General features: G+C 37.2%; 1 protein-coding gene across 14 annotated transcripts in view; it reads left to right on the forward strand.

Annotated features, from left to right (window-relative positions):
- MBD5 (methyl-CpG binding domain protein 5) overlaps positions 1 to 26,289 on the forward strand; it is a 512,364-nt gene extending 486,075 nt beyond the window's left edge. For all 14 annotated transcript variants that reach the window (XM_066346280.1, XM_066346282.1, XM_066346272.1 and 11 more), the window contains 3 exons: positions 11,729 to 11,802; positions 20,041 to 20,116; positions 23,247 to 26,289. In XM_066346280.1, the coding sequence (XP_066202377.1) occupies positions 11,729 to 11,802; positions 20,041 to 20,116; positions 23,247 to 23,318 (222 nt within the window). In that variant the 3' untranslated portion in view covers positions 23,319 to 26,289. The remainder of the gene's footprint in view (positions 1 to 11,728; positions 11,803 to 20,040; positions 20,117 to 23,246) is intronic.
- The last annotated feature ends 531 nt before the right edge of the window (positions 26,290 to 26,820 follow it).

Consider the following 26,820-nt stretch of genomic DNA (forward strand, 5'->3'; position numbering starts at 1 on the left):
ATGCAGTTCCTGGTTTTTTCTGATTTACTTATTTCACTTCGTATAATGTTATCAAGATCCCACCATTTTGCTATAAATGATCCGATGTCATCATTTCTTATGGCTGAGTAGTATTCCATAGTGTATATGTGCCACATCTTCTTTATCCAGTCGTCTATTGACGGGCTTTTTGGTTGTTTCCATGTCCTGGCCACTGTGAACAATGCTGCAATGAACATGGGGCTGCATGTGTCTTTACGTATCAATGTTTCTGAGTTTTTCGGGTATATACCCAGTAGAGGGATTGCTGGGTCATAAGGTAGTTCTATTTTCAGTTTTTTTGAGGAACCACCATACTTTTTTCCATAATGGTTGTACTACTTTACATTCCCACCAACAGTGTATGAGGGTTCCTTTTTCTCCACAGCCTCTCCAACATTTGCTATTACCTGTCTTGTTAATAATAGCTAATCTAACAGGTGTGAGGTAGTATCTCATTGCAGTTTTGATTTGCATTTCTCTAATAACTAAAGAAGATGAGCATCTTTTCATATATCTGTTGGCCATTTGTACTTCTTCCTGGGAGAAGTGTCTGTTCATGTCCTCTTCCCATTTTTTTATTGGATTGTTTGTTTGTTTGTTGTTGAGTTTTATGAGTTCTTTGTATATTTTGGATATTAAGCCCTTATCTGAGCTATTGTTTGAAAATATCATTTCCCATTTAGTTGGCTTTCTGTTTATTTTGTTATCAGTTTCTCTCACTGAGCAAAAACTTCTTAGTCTGATGTAGTCCCATTCATTAATTTTTGCCTTCACTTCTCTTGCCTTTGGAGTCAAATTCATAAAATGCTCTTTAAAACCCAGGTCCATGAGTTTAGTACGTATGTCTTCTTCTATGTATTTAATTGTTTCAGGTCTTATGTTTAGATCTTTGATCCATTTTGAGTTAATTTTAGTACAGGGGGACAAACTGTAGTCCAGTTTCATTTTTTGCATGTGGCTTTCCAGTTTTCCCAGCACCATTTATTGAAGAGGCTTTCTTTTCTCCATTGTATGTTCTTGGCCCCTTTATCAAAAATTATTTGACTATATATATGTGGTTTTATTTCTGGACTTTCTATTCTGTTCCATTGGTCTGAGTGTCTATTTTTATGCCAATACCATGCTGTTTTGATTGTCGTGGCCCTATAATAGAGTTTGAAGTCAGGTATTGTAATGCCCCCAGCTTCATTCTTTTTCTTTAGGATTGCTTTGGCTATTCTGGGTTTTTTATAGTTCCATATAAATCTGATGATTTTTTGCTCTATTTCTTTAAAAAATGTCATTGGAATTTTGATGGGAATTGCATTAAATTTGTATATTGCTTTGAGTAATATGGTCATTTTGATTATATTTATTCTTCCTAACCAAGAACAAGGAATATTCTTCCAACTCATTATATCTTTCTCAATTTCTCTTAACAATGGTTTATAGTTTTCATTATATAAGTCCTTTACATTCTTTGTTATGTTTATTCCTAAGTATTTTATTTTTTTTGTTGCAAATGTGAAGGGGATTATTCTTATGAGTTCATTCTCAGTTGTTTCATTGTTGGCATATAGAAAGGCTATTGACTTCTGTATGTTAATTTTGTATCCTGCGACCTTACTGTATTGGCTTATTGTTTCTAGTAGTCTTTTTGTGGATTCTTTGGGGTTTTCGGTGTATAGGATCATATCATCTGCAAAAAGTGATACCTTTACTTCTTCTTTTCCAATATGGATGCCTTTTATTTCTTTGTCTTGTCTGATTGCTCTGGCTAGAACCTCTAGTACCACATTAAATAAGAGTGGAGAGAGTGGACAACCCTGTCTTGTTCCTGATTTAAGGGGAAAAGTCTTCAGTTTAGTGCCATTTAATATGATGTTAGCTGATGGTTTATCATATATGGCCTTTATCATGTTGAGATATTTTCCTTCTATACCCATTTTGTTGAGAGTCTTAAACATAAAATTGTGTTGTATTTTATCGAAAGCCTTTTCTGCGTCTATTGATAAGATCATGTGGTTTTTGTTCTTTGTTTTGTTGATATGGTGTATTACGTTAACTGTTTTACGTATGTTGAACCATCCTTGAGATTCTGGGATGAATCCCACTTGATCATGATGTATTATTTTTTTAATATGTTGTTGTATTCGATTTGCTAGTATTTTGTTTAGTATTTTAGCATCTGTATTCATTAGAGATATTGGTCTGTAGTTTTCTTTTTTTGTGCCATCCTTGCCTGGTTTTGGTATGAGGGTTATGTTGGCCTCATAAAATGTGTTTGGAAGTATTGCTTCTTCTTCAATTTTTTGGAAGACTTTCAGTAGAATAGGAACCAAGTCTTCTTTGAATGTTTGATGAAATTCGCTAGTATAGCCGTCAGGGCCTGGACTTTTATTTTTGGGGAGGTTTTTAATGGTTTTTTCTATTTCTTCTCTACTAATAGGTCTGTTTAGGCTTTCTGCTTCTTCTTGACTCAGTCTAGGAAGGTTGTATTGTTCTAGGAATTTATCCATTTCTTCTAGGTTGTTGAATTTAGTGGCATAAAGTTTTTCATAGTATTCTACAATAATTCTTTGTATATCTACGGTGTCCGTGGTGATTTCTCCTCTTTCATTTTGGATTTTGTTTATATGAGTGCTTTCTCTTTTTTCCTTGGTAAGTCTTGCCAAGGGTTTGTCAATTTTATTGATCTTTTCAAAGAACCAGCTCTTTGTTCTATTAATTTTTTCTATAGTTTTACTGTTCTCTATTTCATTTATTTCTGCTCTGATTTTTATTATCTCCTTTCTTTGCCTGGTTTTGGGTTGTCTTTGTTCTTCTTTTTCTAGTTCCTTAAGGTGTGAAGTTAAGTGGTTCACTTGGGCTCTCTCTTGTTTGTTCATATATGCCGAAAGTGATATGAACTTCCCTCTTATCACTGCTTTTGCTGCATCCCATAGATTCTGATATGTCGTATTGTCATTTTCATTTGTCTGTATATATCTTTTGATCTCTGCACTTATTTCTTCTTTGACCCATTCATTTTTTAAAAGTATGTTGTTTAGTTTCCACATTTTTGTGGGATTTTTTTCCTCCTTTTTGTAGTTGAATTCTAGTTTCAAGGCTTTATGATCAGAAAATATGCTTGGTACAACTTCGATTTTTCTGAATTTGCTGATGTTGTTTTTGTGGCCCAATATATGGTCAATCTTTGAGAATGATCCATGTACACCGGAGAAAAATGTATACTCAGTCACTTTGGGATGAAATGTCCTGTAGATGTCTATTATATCCAGGTGCTCTAGTGTTTTGTTTAAGGCCACTATATCTTTGTTGATTCTCTGTTTGGATGACCGATCTAGAACCGTCAGCGGTGTATTGAGGTCTCCAAGTATGATTGTATTTTTGTTAGTTTTTGTTTTAAGGTCAATAAGTAGCTGTCATATATTTTGGTGCTCCTTGGTTTGGTGCATATATATTAAGAATTGTTATGTCTTCTTGATTCAGTGTCCCCTTAGCCATTATGAAATGGCCATTTTTGTCTCTGAGTACTTTTGTTGTCTTGTAGTCAGCATTATCAGATATGAGTATTGCTACGCCTGCTTTTTTTTGGATGTTATTTTCTTGGAGTATTTTTTTCCAGCCTTTCACTTTGAATTTGTTTTTATCCTTGTTACTTAGATGAGTTTCCTGTAGGCAGCATACAGTTGGATTTTCTTTTTTAATCCATTCTGCTACTCTGTGTCTTTTTATTGGTGAGTTTAATCCATTTACATTTAGTGTAATTATTGACACTTGTGAGTTCCCTATTGCCATTTTATAGATTGCTTTCTGTTAGTTTTGTGTCTTGTTTGATCCTTCTCTTTCGTTTTTCTATCTTTTGTTTTTATTTGGTTGTATTCCATACATCTTTCCACTGTTGCTATCTTTTTTATCTCATGTGGTGGTTTTTTCAATGGTGGTTACTTTTAAGTAATGAAAAGGGTTCCTACCCTGTTCATTGTAGCGCACTATTTTGTGAGTACTTTTGCACTCCATCGTCCTTTGCTACTGTTAATCTCTATCCTCTCCCCCCTTTCTTTTTGTTGTTGTCACAGTTTAAATTTGGTTTTATTGTGTTCTTCTTGGAGCTTTTACTTGTGGCTTTGTTTTTTTTTGTTTGTTTTTTTTCTTTGTATCTGATTGGAGAACCCCCTTTGGTAATTCCTGGAGTGGGGGTTTTCTGATGATAAATTCCCTCATCTTTTCTGTATCTGTGAATGTTTTTATTTCTCCTTCATATTTGAAGGATAGCTTTGATGGGTATAGTATTCGTGGCTGAAAGTTCCTCTCTTTCAGGACTTTAAATATTGGGGTCCACTCTCTTCTAGCTTGTAGAGTTTCTGCTGAGAAATCTGATGATAATCTAATGGGCCTTCCTTTATATGTTGTATTCTTCTTTTCCCTGGCTGCCTTGAGAATTTTTTCTTTGCTGTTGGTTTGTGCCAATTTCATTATGATGTGCCTTGGAGTAGGTTTGTTGGGGTTAAGAAAACTCGGAGTTCTGTTTGCTTCATGAATTTGAGGCTTTAGTTCTTTCCACAGGCTTGGGAAGTTCTCATCTATTATTTGTTTGAGTATGTTCTCCATTCCATTTTCTCTCTCTTCTCCCTCTGATATACCTATTATTCTTATGTTATTCTTTCTGATGGAGTCAGATAATTCTTGTAGGGCTATCTCATTTTTTTTAATTTTTGAGTCTCTTTCTTCCTCTCTCTGTTGTGCCTCAAGTTGCTTGTCTTCTATTTCACTAATCCTCTCTTCTATCTGGCCTGTTCTATTAGCCAAGCTTGTTACCTCGTTTTTCAGCTCGTGAATTGAGTTTTTCATCTCTGTTTGATTTGTTTTTATAGTTTCAATTTCCTTGGACATATATTCTTTGTGTTCATTGAGTTGTTTTCTGAGCTCCCTAAATTGCCTTTCTGTGTTTTCTTGTATATCTCTGAGTATTTTTAGGATTTCTATCTTGAATTCTCTGTCATTTAACTCCAAGGTTTCCAATATATTAAATTTTTTCTCCATAGATTTTTCCTCATCTATCTGTGTTATCTCTCTTTCTTTTGTATCCATGATATTTGATTTTCTCTTCCTTAATGGCATCTGAGGGTGGTTTTGTTGATGGTATTAATGAGATTTAATAAAAAATAAAAAGTTAAAAAAATAAAAAATCGAAAAAAGTTGTTTTTTTTAAATTAATAATGAAATAAAGAAAAATAAAATAAAATAAAAATTTTAAAAAAGGAAATTATTCCCCCCCCCTCCTTTTTTCCTCTCCTCTCCTCTCCCCTCTTTCTTGAGAAAATCTTGTGGTGAACTGTGAATTATATTGTATTTAATAGAACAAATAATGCCTATAATGGAGGGCCTGAATTGGGGAAAAGTAATAAAGGGGCAAGAAAAAAAATAATAAAATAAGAAATGAAAAGGGGGGTATGGACCCACAAAAAGCAAATAATGAAAAAATTTGGATCAAGAATAAAATGATTTGCGTTTAGGTGTTGGTTGACTAAGAGTTATGATGAGAGGAGTAAGAGGGAAACAGGAAAATGGGGGGATAAATTAAAAAATTACTATTGTATTTAGTGGAACAAGAGCTTGATAAAATGGAGAGCCAGGGATGGGAGCACTGCTAGTGAGTTAAAAAGGTGAAGTAAAAAACCCCCAAAATGCCACAAACATAAGTTTGAGTCCCAGATAAAATAATTTGTTCGTTATTGAGGTTTGAATGAGAGGAGATGTAAAGGAATTAGGAAGAAACTAATATAGAGGGAGAAAAGAAAGAGAGAGAGAGAGAGAAAAAAAGAGGGAACCACTAAAAGAAGTAAAAAGAAAAAAGAGGAGAGAGAGAGAGAGAGTTAAGGATTTTGGAGTGCAACCCTCATAGAGAGAAAGGAAGAGGAAAGAAAAGATAATGGGAGATGTAACACTTATGGGTAGTGTAGTTCAAGGAGAGGAGAGAGTAAGACCAGCAGAGAGTTAAACGACCAAATTGGAGGAGGGGAAATAAAAATCAAAGATGAAGATAAGAGAAACAAATGAACAAATATAATAAAATGGGATAGGTTATAAAGTCTGAGGATTATTCTGATTTTTAGAGGTTATCTTCTTGCTTTTTCTTTTCTCTCCCTCTTCCTGGTCGGTGACTCTGTACCCCGGGTTCTGCCCCTTTGGCACGCTCAGGTAGAGGTTTGCAGTTGATAAGTCTCTATGGCGATGTCATGTATTGTGCTTCAGTCTCGTTGGCAGTCGAGGCTCATTAGCATTTATAGGCTCCGCCAGTGAGAGAGTCCGTGTTCCTGGAGCCTCTCTCCTAGTCTTTCCTTCCTCAATTAGTAGCCTGAGAATCCAGCTATAGGGTTGCTGCTGCCTCTGCCTGGATAGTAAGAGGCTCAAAGAGCTGGCAACTCCCCACTCTATTCCCACTCAGCACAGGGCTCTGGGTAAGGCTCAGTCAGTCAGAGCCACTAGCATAATCAGCCGGGGCTTCCACTCACTCAAAGACCTCTGGCTCTGCCACTCTGTCCGGTAACACGGGCAGGCACCCACTCCCGGGCGCTTGGAGGAAACTCTTCGTTCACTATCTGCGTGCGCAGACCAGGATGTTAGACCGGAAGTCTCGCCCTCTGAGTGAAACCCTCCACCCGCACTGAAAAGTTCCAGCGTTGGAATTGGCTCTCGCTCCATCCAGGTGTGCGGCTTTCTCAAGGCGCTGGGGTGGCCTGAGACTCTGCCCTCGGCCCACACAAAGGCCCCCGACTCTGCCCCTCCGTGGGACAACACGGGCTCCCACTCCTGAGGTGCTGGGAGGAGTCTCCTGCCCACTCTCCATGCGCACAGACCAGGATGTGAGGCTGGAGTCTTGCCCTCTGAGTGAAACCTCCCACCCGTACGGAAAAGTTCCAGTGTTGGAATTAGTTCTCGCTCCCTCCCCGTGTGTGGCTCTCCCAGGGCGCTGGAGTGGCCCGGAGGCTTTCGGCCCACACAAAGGCCTCTGACTCTGCCTCTCTGTGGGGTAACACGGGCGCACCCTCCCGAGGCTTTGGAAGGAATCTCTCGCCCACTATCTGCGCGCGCCGACCAGTAGATAGGGTAAAATGGCTGCCCCGCTTGTCTTTCTTTGTCTGGGTTTGGCGCGAGTGTTAGCTGTATTGCCCGGGTTGTCACAGGAACAGTTTTTCCTCGGCTTGGATCTCCGTGCTACAGCCTGGTTCGGCCGTTTGTGCCGCGGCCTGGATCTATTCACCCCCTTTGCCCGCCTTAGTTTCTATATTCTCAGTTTCCAGTGAAAACCGCCCTGTTTAGGTTAGTGAGGAAGGCGGAGCATTTCTTACTCCCTATTTCCTTCGGGGTTTGGTTATATATTTAGCCAATTTTTCACTCGATCATACCTTTGGGTGTATTGCGAAACATCTGGAGGCTCCAAGGATAGGTTTTTCTGTTTCTGGTTGAAGATCTTGTTGAGGTTTGGGGGAGATTTATCGGTATCGCTTCCTACCCCGCCATTACTCTGACGTCATCTCCCAGGTTCTTCTAATATATACTACCTCTCAGTTTGGGGGTGAGAACAGTGCTCAAACAATAGATATTTATTTTCTCACAGCTCTGAAGACTACAAGTCTCACATGAAGATGTCAGCAGTGTTGATTCTTTAGGAAACCTCTCGGCTTGGCTTGCAGATGGCCATCTTCTCTGTGTCTTACCTGCTGTTCCCGTGGTTCTACTACAGCTTATTTTCAGAGGGTCAGCTTGGCTATCTAGAAAGATTGTATCTCCCTTTGTCACAGACTTTAAGTTACTCCTGAGATACACTACCTGCTGATGCCAGACCAAACTTAATTAAATTACCAAATGTTTAATATGTGCCTTGTGAATGAAAAGAAGCAACCAGAGATTTAGACTGTTCAGGAAATTCTTAAACCTCCACCCTAGAATAATGCTTGGCTTTATGGATATGTTTCTCACCTTATTGAACAGGCTATAGAATTATTTGTGTCAAAGAATTGTTATAGCTAAAAAATTTTAATAAGTGAGAGGAGGGATGTAGGAGTAAAAATATATTCAACATATGTGTATATTTATACATGTAATATGTGGATTATAAATACATATAAATCATGGGTATCTTTTTTTTAATTCTTAAGTGACATTTGTACAGGTGTCATGACGACCTTTACTATAGCATCATCATTACTAGAATGAGACTATGTGAACGGATTATGTGTAAAGACGTATTAGAAAGCTCTCCCCTAGTTTCTCACCAAGATAGGAATTAAACAATTTATGGAACTCCTGGCTTGTGAATGTACAGGAATATAAGATTATAATTACAGAGTAAGGTATTGTATCTTAAATCCATGCTCCTTTAGTGTAAGTTTTATTAAAAAGTGTATGTTTAACCTTTTTAGTGTTTTATATATATATACATATATAAAACATATATACATATGTATGTATATAGATGTGTATATATATATAGTATATGTGTGTATATATGTATTTGACTTCCAGTATTTTCTTCATTTATTAGTTAACCTTTTAATTTATGGGGGAGTTTATATATTAAATTATTAAATATGATTTCTATGTGACTAGAAATTGAATTTATTTTTTTCTTCTCTGATACCATTTGGGGTGGGTGTTATATTTAAAGAGCTTTTTGAATATGGTGTAAGAGTATGAATTTTCTCCCAGAAACAACACATACTCTTCATGTATTATATTTCACAATATGGTAGAGTACTAAAATTCTATTAAATTTTCTTAAAACAAAATAAACTAGACATTTACTTCTGGAAATGTATGTTCCTGGTACATCAGAAATACACAGACAGGTGTATCTTATTTTTATTTTTTTTATTTTTTTGTATCTTATTTTTAGTTAGTTTTGGAAAGCACCATCATTTCTTCTCTCTCAAGTTCATTGATTCCTTTAGAAACAGTACAGTTTGTTGTAAGTGTACCTGCAAGCCTTACAAACAAAATTAAATTAAGAATTCAGGCCCTGGCCAGTTGGCTCATTGGTAGAGTGTTGGCCTGGTGTCTGGATGTCCTGGGTTCTATTCCAGGTCAGGGCACACAGGAGAAGTGACCATCTGCTTCTCCACTGCCTTCCTCTCCCTTCTCTCTCTCTCTCTTTCGCTCTATCTCTCTTCCTCCAGCAGCCATGGCTCGATTGGTTCAAGCACATTGGCTCCAGGTGCTGAGGATGGCTCCATGGAGCCTCCATTGCAGGCACTAAAAATAGCTCAGTTGTGAGCTAGATGGGCAGAGCTTCAGCCCCAGACGGGGTTGCCAGGTAGAGCCGAGTTGGGGTGCATGTGAGAGTCTATCTCTATCTCTTCTCCTCTCACTTGGAAAAGAAGGAAAAAAATAAAATAAAATAAAATATATTGTAGAGAATTAGTTTAGAAAAATCATATAATCATCTAAGCACAGTAAAAAAATTGAAAACAAATTTGGGCAAGTGTTATTTAAATTTCTGTGAAAATATAATTTGATTTAAAATAATTAATTTGACTTAATTTTTTTAGTATATATGTATGTATACATATATACATATATGTATATCTATATATTATGTATATGTGTATAATGTATATAAAAGGACTATATCTTAATGTATTGGACTTGGTATGGCAAAGAGAGGTTGAGTGCTTTGGGGACAGATGTGAGTTGCAGTGCTGGCCATGTTACTTAAACTCCTGAGTCCCACCTGTAAAGTGACAAAAACAATACTGGTGTTCAGTATTACCAGATTAAATATTTTCAGTATTACCAGATTAAATAATAAACCAGTGACTTTTACATATAAATGCACAGGAAATGTTTTTACTGCTCTTTCTTCCTTATTTAATTAAAATTAAAAATTGAAGATTAAAAAGAAATAGTTTGACCTTAGTTGTTCTTTTCATTAAGCTTACTAGGGAAAGTTTTCACTTGGTGCCTTGCTTTGTTTTTCTGTAGATCTCGTTTACAAGATGTGGCCTGCACCCATCCACTCTTTCTGCGATCGCTCCCTACACCAGTGTGTGTCTAATAGAAGTTTCTTTACAGGAGCTTCCTTCCTGCCGTAAAGAAGGCCATTTAAATATAAATAGAATTAGCTATAAATTACACAAATGTAGTGTGTGAAGTATCTTTCATATTCTCTTTGTGTGAATGCATACAAGATGGAACCTCACGTCTAACATGAAATGTGAAAACGTGTCTAGGCACTTTTTTTCCAGACTATGCATGGATGTATTCATCTTACTTAAGCTTTTCCAGTCAACCTGATAAGACATTTTCTTCATAGATCCTGTGAAGTGTTATTGGAACAAAGTTGTCTCTTTTTTCTGGCACACAATAGATTGATTATCCCCAATGAACTTGTATAAGATATTTGGATCCTTGAAGACAAAATACAAAAATCACTGAAAGAAAATGTTTTCAGTATTTGGCAGTGTTTTTCACTCAATAATTAGAAATGCTTGTTTTCAGACTTGACAGTGGAAACACTTTGTTAATCATTACTGTGCACTAAATTTGAGGGGGTCAAAGAAAAAAACATTTATAAATAATATCTATGAGTCAGGAAGATTTAAACAGAATAATTAATAACAATATTCTTGCTTAGTAGTGTTTACTTTCTTACCCAGGAGGCATTTTGTCAACCTCTAAATTTTTATATAAGAGTATCGTAGAGATGGGGGAAATGTTTTAGTGTAAGAGTAGCGTAGGGGCGAAGGAAATTTTTTTATATAAGAGTAGCTTAGTGATGGCCAGGACATTTGCCTTGAAGTTGTGTTTATACAAGTGACACTGTTCTTACTTGGTTTTTTCTTTTTAAGATTGATAAAAATAGCAGTGTATTTCTAAAGGTGTTTTTATTCACAGGTTACATACTAGCTTTCTTATTTATTGTTTATCTTTGGGGAGGTGGCTTCAAGAACCAAGATAGAGATCACTGGGGGTGACTGACAAAGGCTGCAAGAGTGGCAGAGGTCCCCAGCTACCATTTGGTGGCACAGGCCAAGAGTGATGAGCAGGATGGGAGAGGACCTGCCCATAAGGCACAGCTACACCCTATTCCCACATCAGTAAGGATCGGGGGTGGCCTCCCTAACACGTATTAGCTAGTAATAGCTGCTCTATGCTTGGCTAAATGTTCAATGTGACTTGTTACATTTTAATTCTCATCAATTCTAGCAGGAAGGTAGGTATTATTGTCCTCATTTTAAAGAGGAGGAAACTGAGGCTCAGAAAATTTAAGTGTTTTACTCACTCTAGGAAGTCAAATTCACTCTTCACTCTCAGCTTCCAGGCACGTCTCCTTCACTAACCACTGCTCCGTCCTCCCCTGGTGGTGGAAAAACAGATTTGCAGTTTCTGAAGAGCAGGCGGTGAAGAATGCAACCAGAGTCTCTGATTTTTATGGTTTTGCAAATCAAAGGTTACTTAGATTCCAAGTTTTGTTTTTAAAACACTATTTTCAAAATATTGACAATTGAAAAGCCAAACACAGTCTTTCGTTTCCATTGATGTTTGCAGCCTGGCGCGGTGAACACAACCTCTGCTTGAGCGAGGACAGGACATTTGACAGGGCAGTGCAAGTTGTAAGCCCCCCTCCCCCCGTGCAGAACCTGCCTGTACAGCAGGAAAGAGAAAACAGTGTTAACAATTGCAGGTCTGGGTAATGTGGTTTGGTCTTCATACCTTCACTCAGGTGGAGCCCGAGAACTTGAAGACACTAACAGAAGGTTTAGAAGCCTACAGCCGAGTCCGGAAAAGAAACAGAAAGTAAGCATTATATTTTTTCTTCCCATTTTGTTTTTCAAGGATATAAGTTACTGTTTTTTCTTCAAAGGGACAATGAAATCTCACTGATTTTGTCCATCTTGTAGCCTGCCTAAGAACGCTTTAATAGTTGTAACCAAAGGGGACCGTTATGGACAAACCAAATGACATATTGCAGAACATGATTTTCTTAACAGTTTATGCCGCATGGGGTTCTCCTCTTCACCAGCTCTTTGCTAACTCAGTCTCCATCCCTTTGATTTAGTGGGCAAGAAAGTATGATTAATAGTCTCAACGTGTAGCAATTAAATTGTCTCTGAAAGTATAGCAGAAGTCTGTCTTTTACAATTTGGCAAATTAACTATATTAGTCAAAATGATGATAAATATTTTTCCCTGGGGCAGGTGCAGTAAGTTCTCTTTGGAATTATAGCAAGAAGTTGGACTTTGGGACATTATTATTCACATTTTTCCAGATCTTTATATTCTGCATAAATGTAGAACAGATAAGTAAATAATGTTTGAACACAGTTTTTGCTGTAATATAATGTCGTTTTATGTATCATAACTATTATTTTATTCTGAGGTAAAGAACTCCAAATGTTGCTTCTATTTATGTACATGAAAATGATTTAAATATATATATAATCAACAGAATTGTTCAGTTACTATTATTTTCATATTATCCAACATTCAAGAACTATGGAATTAGAATGATTAGGAATGTGTCTTGTATAAAAGGTTTATGTAATGATGTCAATATCTATTAGAAGGCAGTCTCTTTTGTCTTAGTGGTGTCTTCAATAATTCTTGCCAGAGGTAAAATTTTAGAACTCAACAAATCTTGGAGAGACTCTTTTCGTTCCACTGGAATGACTTATAAAAGGATGTCACTGTAGGTGCCAACTCCTGTGTTGGACCCCTTTGGAAGGTGGCAAGTGGCACTGGCAGTGACAAGGGCCGAGTGAATTGCCCAATTCACTGTGGATCTGACAGGAACCCAGTGAGGCAAGTGCTCTCACTCTGACAGGAGTGACCCTTCCTGTGGGAGCTTAGTGGTAAGATAAGGCCTATAACATTAACATATGGGTCCAGATGAAAGGAAGTAAATTGCAAAATACCTACATCACAAATTTGGGGTGGGCCATTTGCTATAGAATACTCAACAGTACTTGTTTATTTGATGTAAAACAAAATCCCTAAAATCTTTCCTCCGTTGAGGCATGCAGTTAGCTGGATTATGTGCAAGATACCCAAAACAGAGTTGATAACAGAGAAATTAAATAACTCCTCCAAATATTTAGATATACTGCCTTGAAATAAGCTGTATTTTCTCCACAAATTGGCTATTAACCAATTCCTGAAAGCTAATGAGTAAACAGTGATTTTTAAAATGTTTTCTTAAAAGCCAGTTTACTATTTGTAGTGATTTTAAATGCGTCTGAAGTAGCATTATCTATTCTAAAAGAACGTGGGTGAAACCATAAACTTAGAGTACAGACTGAAGAGGTAAAGAAGAAATTATGAAGCACACGTCAGTAAAGACAACTTTATTTCTACTATTGTCTAAGTAGGCTGCTTTGCCTCATAAATGCTCAGAAGAACTGTTTATGTTTTGCCCCTGTGGTTTATGCAGTCACAAGATTGGCCAAAATTACCAAGCCCATTTAGAGATAAGGACACTGAGACCCAAATTGCTTAAATCATTAGTTGAAGGGCACATAAGCGATAAAGGATGTGATGAACACAGTCATTCATTTAATTCCCAGTTTAAGGAGACTAATTTATCAAAAAAATCTGTGCCAGGCACAGTGCTTCAGAATCTGGAGCTCACTGGTGAAGAAGGGAGATCCAGAAACAAATAATTAAAATATAAAAATTGCAAGGACATAACTGTGTATAATCTATTTTGGGGTTATAGAGAAGCGGCATTAAATTCAGGAGAAGGAAGATTCCTAGAGGAGATACTGTCGAGCAAAACCGCACACACTACCTAGGTATTAACTAGACAAAAGAAACCAAGACCAAGATTGGGTGAGCTGGGAAGGTGGTTAGATGAGATCAGTGTTGGAATTGAGCACTAAAGTGTCTGACAGTAAACTATAAGAGATACAACCAAAGGCATAAGCAGGAAGCAAAGAGTGTAAGGGCCTAGTGAGGGTTCATAGGATCTTCATCTTCCTGGAAGTGCCTGAAGGAGATATTCAGGCCCTTGAATATTCACTTTAGCTGTGGCTGTGTGGAGGGTAAGCTTTAGAGGAACATTTTGGAGATGGGGAGATCATTCAGGATGCCACGATAGAAGACAAGGAAGGACGAAGACTCAAACCTGGAAGAGAACAATGAGGATGGAGGAGAAAGAGTATAGTATTGAACTGTTAAGGAGGTGAAATTGCCAGAGCATCATGGTGATTGACTAGAATGTGAAGGAGAGTAAGCAATCAAAGACAAGTGTCAGAGTTTTAGTTTGGGTGACTTGGGAGGTGATGGAAACCCTGCCTGGAATGGAGAATACAGGGAGAGGTGTTGAGTGCTGTGTAAGGTGCACACAGGTCTGAAGCCAGGAAGAAGTTGTTGGACAATGTAAAAATGGCTGAGATTACCCAGAGATACCTTGTCCAAGTTGAATGCTGGGCTGAAGATTGAATCCTGGGAGATTTGAACATTTACCAGAGACAATGAAGAAGATGAAAGAATGGTCAGAAAGGAGGGGGGAGAATCAGTGATTAGAATGAGGGTGTTAGAAGCCAAAGACTAAAAATTTCAGGATGATAGAATGCTCAGCAGAGGTTCAGTGAGACAAGAACTGAAAGATCTCCATTGGACTAGGCAATCTGGAAGCCAGCTGTAACAGTGGAAACAGTTTCCACTGGAGTAGTGGGTATAAAAACAAAGTGGCCATGGGTTTCTACTATTAATATGAGAAGTTCCTGAAAAATAACAATGGAAGACTTTTTTAAGCTTACAGAGATTTGACTGCTTTTGTAGACTGAAGGAAAAAGAACGAGGGAGAGACTGAAATGGGAAGATGGTATTTGAAAAAGATTATTAAGAGGTTGGTTTTTTACCTGAATTGAAGTCCTGTTTTTTTACATCATTCCTCTGTGCCCTTGGGTATGTTACTTAACCTCTCTGAGCCTGAATTCTTCATTTCTAAAAGAAGCATTTGAATACCTACCTTTTAGAATTTTTGCAACTTAGATAACAAAATTAGAGACTTAGTACAGTCCTTGGCCCATGGTAAATATTTAGTAAATACTTATTTTTAGTATAAAGATACAGGTGAAAGAAACTAAATTATCTGATGTTTTTGTCAGTTGAGATATTCTACCACCATATTAAATGTTTCAAACTCTACAGAGTCATTTTAACCCTCAGAATCCTACAGATTATACAATAAAAATATTTTAAAACTTATTTTGCTTATTACAGCTTAATCACAAAAGAAATATTGACATATTTACTGAAGACACTACTCAGGGTCATTTTGTACTTAAAAGAAGAAACAGCTTTGTTCAAGAAAAATTTCAGCCCTGGCCAGTTGGCTCAGTGGTAGAGTGTCAGCCCATCATGTGGATGTCCTGGGTTTGATTCCCGGTCAGGACACACAGAAGCAACCATCTGCTTCTCCACCCCTACCCCTACCCCTACCCCTACCCCTTCTCTCTCTCTCTCTCTCTCTCTCTCTCTGTTCCCCTCCCACAGCCATGGCTTGATTAGTTCCAGCGAATTGGCCCCAGCACTGAGGGTGGCTGGTGGAGCCTCCTGCTTCAGGTGCTAAAAATAGCTCAGTTGCCAAGCAACAGCCATAGATGGGCAGAGCATCACTAGTAGGGGACTTGCCAGGTCGATCCCTGTGGAGTGCATGCAGGAATCCATCTCTCTGTCTCCCCTCCTCTCGCTTACAAAGAAGAAAAATCCCATAACTTTTAGACATGTTATGGTTTTTATTCAAGTGAGGATCAAACCTTCTGTCTTATATATACATATAAATTATTTCATAACCTAATTTTTATGAAGCTAGAAAATGATAAAGTTATAAATTACACTTTTACTTTAAAATAAGAAATGGTACTTAATGTGTAAATTTTTCTTAAATCTGCATAGTTTGTTAGGTTTCAGAATCTAAGGTTCTTGATGTTTAAGTCTTACTTAAATTTGTTCTGTTCTACAGAAGTAAGTTGCCTGAATTTTACACTGAAGGTGAATAGCAAGATGCAATTTCTCATTTCCCTCTTATTTCTTATACCATTTACAGATGTGTACCTGGCTCTTTTTTTTAATTAGTGAAAATAAGGATAATGTGTGACAATATAGGCAATGAAGATGAGAAGTAGCAATTATCTCCATTAATAAGTAGAAATGTGATTATAGGAACATCTCTTGCTTAATCAAGTAGGCTTTAGAGTGTCCGTTAGTAAAATGTTTATTATTAAATGTCAGCGGGGTACAGAAAATAGTAAAAGAGACACCACAGGGAGGCCCTCTGGACTGGAGGACTGAATTTTGACTAATTGTTCATTTCAGGAACTCATCGAGTTTTTCCTTCCTCTTGGAAGTTCATTTTTTCTTGACAACTGAGCATAAAAACTGGTCTGCAGATTTGACATTTGGGAGTCGCCCTTTACCTCCTAATTCTCATGCCGAATTCAGGGGATTTCATGCCCCATCTCTGTACATATTCTCTCTTCAAAAAGGTGTCATTTTTCCTCTATTAACTACTTAAGTTTGTTAAAGAAAAGTAATATTGTACTAATTTAGCTTAAATTAATACAAGGTATTTACAAACATTTAAAATATCTTTAGAAAAATGAAGTCACAAACTCCTAAAATTCTATCTTTTCATTTAACAAGTAATGCTGAATTATTTATATACTTTAATGGTGATGTTATTATAATTTTTTTATAGTTAGGTGAAAACATTATATGATTCTTTGTTTAATACTTTTGAAGCTATTTGTATTTAAATACCCGTCTTCCTTATAACAAAATTAAAATTGGTTATACTAATTCTCCCTAAAATGTCATGAAGTATTTTGCCTAAAAACATCTGTCATAATACTTATTTTTAGGGATTGTTGTATACTTAAATAATATATATAAAGATTTAATACAATTCTCGGCACATAGAAAATTTTCAATAAATAATAGCTATTTTAGTATTATAGTAAAGATGAGAGAAAAAAGACTCTCTGATGCTTTTTCATGGAAAGATTTTACCTTCATTTCAGACATTTAGACTTTATTTAGTCAATTTTAAACCCATAAGATCTTATAATCAAAATGCATAACAAATAAATATCTTTTTAAAACTTATGTTCAAATGTGAACTGAGGAACAGAACAGAGGCAGAGGCGGGGTCAAAGGGAGCAGAGGGAAAGCGGTCAGAGGGAAAGGGGATGAGAGGATGGATCCGAGACGGGGAAGAGATTAGTGAAATTATATACACATAACACAGCATTACAGAGAACAGGACAGCAAATCCTGGAGGGAAGGGGCAAGGCATTGGGGGGAGGGGGCAAGGGGAGGCCAAGGGGAACACGGGGGTGGGGGAGATATATTTGGTGGGACACTTGAATCTATGTAAACACAAATTTAAATCATAAATAAATTTTTTAAAAAAACAACTTATATTTATATTTTTCAATACAAAAGAAATATTAAGGATAAATCTATGTAATACATTACACAAGATATAATATTGTTGGACAACTAGACAATGTGTGATACTGTCAAGACTTTCTCCAAACAGCCCACAAAAACCTCAGCCAAACTTAGATGGTCTGCAGAGTCCTGGGACTGGATTCCTGCCCAGTCACCCAGAATAATGCTGAGCAAACTCCTCACTGTGAAAAAACGGCAGACTGACTCTTCAAGATACCCAGGGTCTCTTAAAACCAGAACGAGTAGGCCAGTGGTAGTCAACCTGGTCCCTGCCGCCCACTAGTGGGCGTTCCAGCTTTCATGGTGGGCAGTAGCGGAGCAATTAAAGTATAAATAAAAAGATACATTTAACTATAGTAAGTTGTTTTATAAAGATTTATTCTGCCAAACTTAGCGAAAATATGACATAAAGTACTTGGTAAGTAATTATTATTATATGCTTTAACTTGCTGTAACTCTGCTTTATAAATTTTATAAACTAAAGTTACTTCCCTACTTTATAAATCACCATTACTGTGGAACCGGTGGGCGGTTAGAAAATTTTACTACTAACAGAGATACAAAAGTGGGCGGTAGGTATAAAAAGGTTGACTACCCCTGGAGTAGGCAGTTAAAAGACAGCTCAAAAACAATTAAGTGGGGGAGGAGATAAGTTGCAGAATGGTGTGTATATCAGAACACCTTTGGTGTATATATATATTTAAAAACCAATAGAACAATACTAGGTGCTGTTTATGGACATATTTAAAATATTAACACATTGAAGAATATACAACACAGTTAGTTGCCTTTGGAGAGGAGGGTGGGAGAGAATGGGACTGGAAATTGATGACAAATAGGAACTTCACCTTTAATTTTTTTAATTAAAAAGGCTTAAAGGAAATATTTAATTTATCAATGGTTTAGGAGTTGGGTTTGTTAGGGGTTCGTTTATTTTATGCACTTTTCTACATTGTTTACATTTCTAAAAAGGGGAAAATATAAGAGCTAGGGGCTAGCTTACATACAAACAGGTCAGCAAAAAGTGGGTAGAAGAGGTTTGGTGCTACATTATTCGTATAGTGTAGTTAAAACAAATACATGAATCTTTCCTTTCAGTTAAAGTGACTTAAGTGCATACTGTATGTTTTCCAAATCATAGGGCCATCATGCTACCTTTGGACACTTATTTTTATTTGGTAATTATAGGCATCTGTAAGGTGCCTAGCTATTTTCTACTCAGGGATGGAAGACCCAGAGTTCTCCAAGGTATACACAGAAATTGAATGCATGAGTCCTATTATATGAGTATAAAACCTGGTGAGGGCTGTAGTAAACCGAAAGGCCTCATATAAAGGCATCCCTCTAGCCCTGGCCAGGTGGCTCAGCGGTAAAGCACTGACCCTACACACCAGAGGTCATGGTTTCAACCACATGTGTGAGAAGCAGTCAATGAATGAACAACTAAGTGAACCAATGAGTCGATGCTTCTCTCCCTCTCTCTTCCAAATCAATGAAAAAAGTGTTTTAAATAAATAATAAATAAATAAAGGCTTTCCTCTAATGTTCAAATACGTTTTAAAACATGTGAGCGAAATTAAATGAGACTGTGAGCCAAATTCTTCCACAGTTGTAAATTTCAATCTCCATGTAGCTGCTGAGATACAATTTGAATCTTGGAAAGCCATTCTAACAGCCTGTTATGAAAAGTTTTACCTCTGCAGCTGTTCTAGGAGTTGTCATGACAAGATAAATGAAATGAATCGCCTCACTCAGAATAATGGGTAATTATTTATATGCATAAAGAAGGGACAATAGGTTAACAGAATGGACCAAGGGTACATAACTACAGAGGTGGACAGTAGGGAGTTGCCTGATTTTAGTAATTAGTTCAGTAGCTTCCCAATATAAGTTTAAAAAAAAAAAAAAGACATGTACTGTGTGTGTTCTTCAGGCCAACCATGTATAATGGAGTCTGAGTGGAGAGAAACAGTAAAACAAGTGGTAGATGCTCTGAGATCATTATTCTTTATCTGTTCAAACAGTTATACCACTTTGATTTGGGGGACAATGTGGTGGGCCCCCAGGCATGGAAGGAGCCTCGGGAGTGACAAGTTAAGCTGTTTCCCATCTGGGTATCAGCCTTTGTTTGCTCCACTCCAGAAGCCAGGAGATGCAGAGAGGGCAGAGGGAGCTCCCTAGTGGCTGGAGCCTGCAATTCAGCTCCTCCGCCTTTCCCCTTGGCCACACAGCCCGGCTGCCGGAAAAGGAAACCAGAACAAGAAGCAATGCAGGGCAGTCTGCAATCGGGGAGGACGAACTAGACCCGCGGGAAAAGAGACCCATGGCCCAAATTTCTTGCACAATTATCAAACTGTGCAAAAAGCACGTAGAAGGGGAAAGAACTTGTTTTCCCCAAATCTGCATTCAATTTTTTTTCATAGTCCTGCTACTTATCATCAGTATTCAGTGATGAGAATTTCAGAGTGTTTTGTCATCTGAAATTTCAAAATGCAAATATAAGTTGATCTTCTCTGGAATTAAATTGTGATTTTGTTCCTTTAATTTATTAATCTTATGTTGTTTTCATTAATTTTAGAAGTGGAAAGCTAAATAACCATTTAGAAGCTGCTATTCATGAGGCCATGAGTGAACTGGACAAAATGTCTGGGACTGTAAGTTAATTTATTTTTCCATTATACTGTGTTTCTTTGAAAATAAATTGTATTACCATTTTTTGCTAAAGTCTCTAAAATATTGTCAAGCAACTCACGTAGCAATACTAAATTACTAGGCTCAAAGAAAGACTGATATCAAAAAAGATTAATAGTGATTTAAGAAAAAATAACCCAGCAGTATAATCTGTGTCTTTTTCCTGAGATAAGTAACTTTTGGTTTTTTTACACATAGTATTCTTTTAAAATGTGAGCAGCAAAATATTGAAGTTCAAACCACCACTATTTGCACTGGACTCTGAATAACAGTGGCCATTAGTGTTGCCTGAATATTCAGGAATGCAAATTTCACTCTGTCTATAAAACAAAAAAAGTAAAATTGAACAGATTCAAGATCAAGATCAATTAGACCTCTCATTTACTTTCTACTGGTACCTAAAATATAAAATGGTTGCACAAAATTCTGTTGTTAAATTAACACTATAACCTCTGGTTTTAGAGAAATAGTGTCTACTTTTTCTTTACTGAACAGTGCATATCATAGTGTTGAATGTGACCAATTTAATCACGATTCTCTCATTCACTAATGTAAACACTCAAAATATAATCTTGGTAACCTTTTTAAAATATGAATTATCTAAAGCTATTCAGCTATAAAGGTAATTTCTTTTACTTTTACTTGACACTGTTTGTTAACAAGGTTATCTGAAACCCATCTAACCACTATTGCAAAATAGATATACTTTATAGATTCAGAAACGGGATTGATATGGGCTTTAGAGGCTGTGATCCAAACCATCATGTCACAAATGGGTGAATTGAGGCCCTGAGATGTTAAATTTCCTGAAAGAATTATAGGAAAAGTCTGGAACAGGGATTATACTCAAATGCCTTCTAGGAACAAGCAAATAATATCAATAGGTAAGGTGGGTCAGGTATGATAAAAAACAGCAGTTTGAGTGGATTGAGAAATGCCAACCAAGATGCACTGGTCAGGGTAGGCTGCCTACAGCTGTCTGTCTTAGAGGCACAACACAGTGAAGGCTCACTCAGGTCTGGTTCCTGTTGTCTTGCTCCACACAGTTAATCAGGTGCTCAGGTCCTTTCTATATCTAGTGTCCACTATTTCTTAGAGCTTGAGTGCTCGTTGTATTTTTTGCATCCAGCCCAGCAGCTGAGAGAAGAGAGTATATAGAGAGGACAACCAAGATAGGTTTTATAGGCCAGGCCTGGAAGCTCATCACTTGTGCTGACTTTCCTGTCCTGACCCAATCAGATGGTCTTCTTCACTCAAGTAGACTAGGAAATGCACAGTACAATATGCCTGCTCAGGAGGAAGAGACAAGGGTTTTAGCGAGCATCTCACTAGTACCTGCCTCAGGACACTTGCCTTTTAGGCCAGCAGGCAGCTAGGAGTGATGGGGACTGTGGCCACCCAGAGGGTGTGCTCTCTCTACAGAAGGAGCCCCTTTGTCCACACTCCAACAGATCTGAACCATATGGGAAAGTGAGCCAGTGGTACAAGATCTTCCTATTTTTTGTGAGAGCTAGAAGCCTAGATATAAAATGTTTCTCTCTCTCTCTCCCTCTCTTACTCCCTCTCTCTCTCTTTTAGTGTTGACACTATTTTTAAAATAGTAAAACATCATGTGGCTAATCAAAATAACTTTTCAGGCCACATTTGGTCCAAAGTTTACTAGTTTGGATTCTTGAACAAAGACTTCTTTCCTTGATTCTGAAAAGGTTTTAGTTATAGCTCCTTATCAGAAACTAGTGACTTCTAAAAATGTATATGGAGTTAGGTGAAGAGGCAGTTTGAAAAACTCATAAATGTTCTTTTTAATATTTAGACATTATTTTTGAAAAAGTTTTCTGCATTTGACCCTGAATAACATTGGCCTTTGCTGTTATCTAAATGTTATTTTAAAAACATACAATAGAGCCAAATCATAGTGGATCAAGAGCTGATTGTGCACGAGACTTCTGTGACATTACATTGGTAGCTTGAAATTGAGCATGGTAGAAGTATTTACACCACAGAAATTGACATGTGCTACAATGTGCTTGTGTCCCTCCATGGGGAGCTGGTTGTTAAGCATTTGCTATACCACTGTCTTGGAACCATCCTTCCTTTCCTACGTCTTGACCTTGCCCTCTCCCATCAGTAGCCACAGTGCGACATGGGGCATTTGACCCTTTAGCACCTGCCCCCTGCCCTTCAAAACAATATTTGCTGTCTGATACCTGGCAATTATGCTCCACAAATGCTTCATCCCTATTCAACCTGAATCCTGCTAGTTTCTACATTAGTTAACACAGCTGAGTTGTATTAATTGCTCTTCACAGACAACACAAGCTTCGATCTGCCAACAGATGGTAGTGGTGTTCTGTTTTCCATTCTGACTCTTCTCATAAATAAACTTCCTTGGGCTGAGGTTCTTGTAATTATTGACCCTTCTTTTTTTTTTTCAGATTTTTTCCATTCTTTATTCAATTTATTTATTTTTTCTATAATAAATAAGTTTTTATTAATGTTAATGGGGTGACATCAATAAATCAGGGTACATATATTCAAAGAAAACATGTCCAGGTTATCTTGTCATTCAATTATGTTGCATATCCATCACCCAAAGTGAGATTGTCCTTCGTTACCCTCTATCTAGTTTTCAACCCTTCTTAATAGTTGTAAAATAAGTAGGGTCGTAGAGTGAAGAAGAAAACATGATTGGTGTATATTTAGACATTTTCCAGATCCTAGTGAAATTGACGATCTAGGGTTGTCTGATGGGAAAGGCTTTATTTCGTCTTAAATGTATATTAGCAGCAGTAGCAACAGTGCATCGCATTTCCCACACTCGAAAATTTTTCAGTCCCTCCTTTATGTTCCACTGTTTTCTGGGGGCCCACTGAGTGTTGCCCTGCTTGTAAGTTTCCAGGATTTTTTATATTCTGTAGTGATTGTGGGCTCATTGAGTTCTAGGGTCTTGGTAAAAATGTTAAATGCCCCACAATAGCAATGATTGAAAATGAAAGCCTGAGTCTGTTCCCTATCCTGTTTCTTTGCCAGAAATCATATGGTATTTATGATTTCAACCTCTGTTGTTGTTTTTTCTCACTTCTTTATTTCCAGGTTCACCAAATCCCACAGGGAGACAGACAAATGAGACCCCCCAAACCCAAGAGGAGGAAGATCTCCAGATAACAGGGACTATTCCACCACGCACAGTGTTTATTAAAGGAACGTGCACAGATATATCTGTATATAGGTATTGATATAGCCACTGTTATATCAATATTTATACTATGGCAAATAGTTACCACCACCACCGCAAGGTGCTAAGAGAAACAGTGATACAATATTTTTTTGATCAGGAAGGATAATGAATGCTGGAAAAACCAATCAAAATCCCTGAATGATGAGAGTGATAAATGGTCAAGAGATTACTGAGAAACTCTTTTTTCTATAATACTAAAATTGTGATTATAAGAAATAGTCCAAATGTTTCTGAGGAATTTTCAATGTTGTATATAGAAAATACAGAATTTCATGGTGATATCAGAAATGTAAATATTGTACAATATTGTCATGTACAAGCGTATTAATGCACACTTTATCTTTTATTGTACAAAGAAATAGTGTACAAAATTCTTTGGTTTCTATGGAGTACACCTACCAGAGATTACCAGTGTAAAGTGATAAATAAAAATACAACCTAAATGCTTTTCTATGATAATGAAAAAGATGCTGTTTTTATATTTAACAGCAGAGAAAAGGCATGATGATGTTTTACCTGAATTATGACATACACTGCACACCACTGAGTGTCCATTTATATTGTCTGTTTGGAATGAACCTGGCCTGGAAGCACTGGACTTGACTTTGGATGTCTAAGAAATGAACACCTTGCAGATTTCTAAAGGGGTTAGGGCTCACAGGTCTAAATTAAGAATTCAGAAACTGCAACCATTTGTTGCATATTTTTTTTACCTAAGTTTTAAAGTAGAATAGGTTTTATAAAAAAAAAATCTTAGATGAAATATTTTACTCAGTCATTTCTGTAGGTAACGTTTGCTAGCCACCTATTGAACTAGAGAGCTTATGCTGCAGCACCGTTGATACTCAGAGGTCTTTCCCAAACAATACCTGACAATAAAACTTTCTGTTCCGTATGTGGAGGCTAATTTACCAAAAAACTCTTGTGCCCCACTTTGAAATCATTATCAGAGGTAAGGTTGATTATAATTTAGTTTTCCGGTAATAGCAAAAAGAAATATGAATCATCAAAGCAAATTTCATATATTTATTCATCAGTATTACTTAAACCAGAAGTTTAGGTGGCTTACAAAATGATTAGCAATGGTAATTTTTTATCAGTATTATGTAACATATCAGATTTATTTTATTTAAAGAATTATTTATACCATTAACAGATTCTTATATATATATATATATTAATGTGGCTGAAATGTGCAGGTTAAATCTATTAACCAAATTATTTATATTATATTAAGTAAGAAAAAAATTTGAAACAAGTGAAAAAAGAAAATACTACATTACAAGTATACAAACCTAAAACTGTGAGCCATTGTGAAGTACAAGGTTATTAATAAGAAATGTAGCACAACATAATTTTCCGTCTTTTTTTCACAATTTCTGTGGTGGTGGTATAACCCTATCTCCCAGGCAACTGAGCAAATTCTGAGGCCTCCAGCCTGACTTCTGTTGATGGATTGTCAAAAGCCTTTATTCTGATTACTAGGAGCCCCCATCCCCAAATCCTTACACCCTTGGGGAACGCTGCCTTGTGCCCCTAGTCTGGGGCTCACTCAACAGCTTAATCTGGCTGCTGGGAGGCCCTCCAGTAGCTGACTCTGACCCCCAAATGCCCACCACCTCCCTTTCTCCTCCTCTCTCATCAACCCCCCAAACTCATCAATCCCATGATGTAGCAGAGTTCCAGTAACTCAGGAAAAAAGAAGACCAAGGTCATTCCTCCAATTGGTTTCTTGGGGCCACAGCACAGAGCACGCCACCTGGACACACTTTTAGTATCAACAGCTCTTAATTCTTCCCCCAGGTCTCCTGTGTCGTTGTGTCCTTCCCGCTGCCACCCTTACCCTACCCCCAAACCTGATGGAATGCACCTGGCCACCCTGGGCTTCATGGCCTGGAGGCAGGAACTCTTCCTTCTGGAGGACGTTTATTTTGTCTTCGCACAATGGTGGGATTGCCTGCCCAGTCTTTCCTGTAGGCACCGGAAGTCAAGTTTTGTGTAGTTTAGTTGGCATATTTTTATTACGAGTTGATGTGTCTGATATGTTTAAACCATTACTGTCCATTCTTTCTCCACCAACCTGCTTTTTTACTGTTTGTTTACACAATTGTTTTTATTCACAGATAGGTGCATATGTCTGTGCATTGGGTGTGGGGGGGTGGTGTTGATATGTAGAAGTTTTTTTAGCCTTTGCTTTTTTGTTTTCAGATTGAGTTTGTGTCGACCATACCTTCCTATTGTTATTCTATCCTAATTGGGTCTGTGCTTCCCCCACCAGTGCATACTTCACATAGGCAGACTGTGTAAAGTGTGTTTGCACCCATAATCCCATTGATGGCTCACGGCTTTGATGTGGGCACTAGGTGTCGTTTCAGTCCTTACGGAGTCTTTCCCCCTTCCTCTTTTACAGTTATATGGTTTCATGTAAGCAGTTAATGTAAATATTGTTAGCATTAAAGGTCATGCAGTGCTGTAACATTTTTTTTAAATGTTGCACCTACTTTACAATTAAAAAGTTGGTCACCATACTTGAATTTTGCCCATAGAGCCATTTCTTTCTCTTTGTATTGAAGCCCATTCATTTTTTAAAAATGAAGGCTAGCGCTTCTTTATTAGTACATTTTTTATTCCCTAAAATAAACTTTTTCCCCCCAACATAACGGAGAATGGAAACAGAATGAAAAGTTTTTGTTCCTTAAAGAACATAATAAGCCCCTTGGAAAAGGAAACCTGATTTTATTCTGTTCCCCTAACAGTCTTAGGAAGCACAAGGAGAATAACTACACCTTCAGGTAGTTTTCAAAGATTATTTCAAATGAGTAAAAATTAACAGAGCAGCTCTTGTTTGATTTGTCTTGTTTGTGGCATTAAAAGCAATCAGAGTTTTTATTTATTTAAAGGAACATTTTTTTGGTTTATACTTCTCAGTTCCACTGTGTGAATATAAATGCAAAAGAAGAATATTCATCCCTTGCGATATCATGGACCACATTTAGTCTTTTATTTAGAGTGTGACTTTGAGTTATTTGCTATGTCTGTTTTTTATGTAAACACAACCTTCTTTTTTGAAAATAACTCAACAGAATTGTGGGAGGAGCAGAGGGCCATTGTCTTGCTTTCTGTAAGTTTTATGAAGATTCTCAACTGACTTATCCCATGAGGTGATTCCTTCTTCATTTCAGTCCACAATACCACATTATAGTTAACTCTGGCAATCTTTCCTGCGGTATGCAATGTTCCCATGGAAGTCACAGGCAGTTTTGCATTGAGATTTTAAAATCTAATATGCTTAAGATGCTGCTGACATCACTCTTTGTGAAAGGAAAGCCAAGGATTCTGGACCTTACCGAAAGTCTGTTGTCTTGTTTTCTTTGCCCATTTATGCCCAAATGGTCTGAAGCCTTGTCACTTAGTGTATAAAATGAGTTA

The sequence above is a fragment of the Saccopteryx leptura genome, chromosome 7 (genome assembly GCF_036850995.1).
Source record: "Saccopteryx leptura isolate mSacLep1 chromosome 7, mSacLep1_pri_phased_curated, whole genome shotgun sequence".
NCBI lineage: Eukaryota > Metazoa > Chordata > Mammalia > Chiroptera > Emballonuridae > Saccopteryx > Saccopteryx leptura.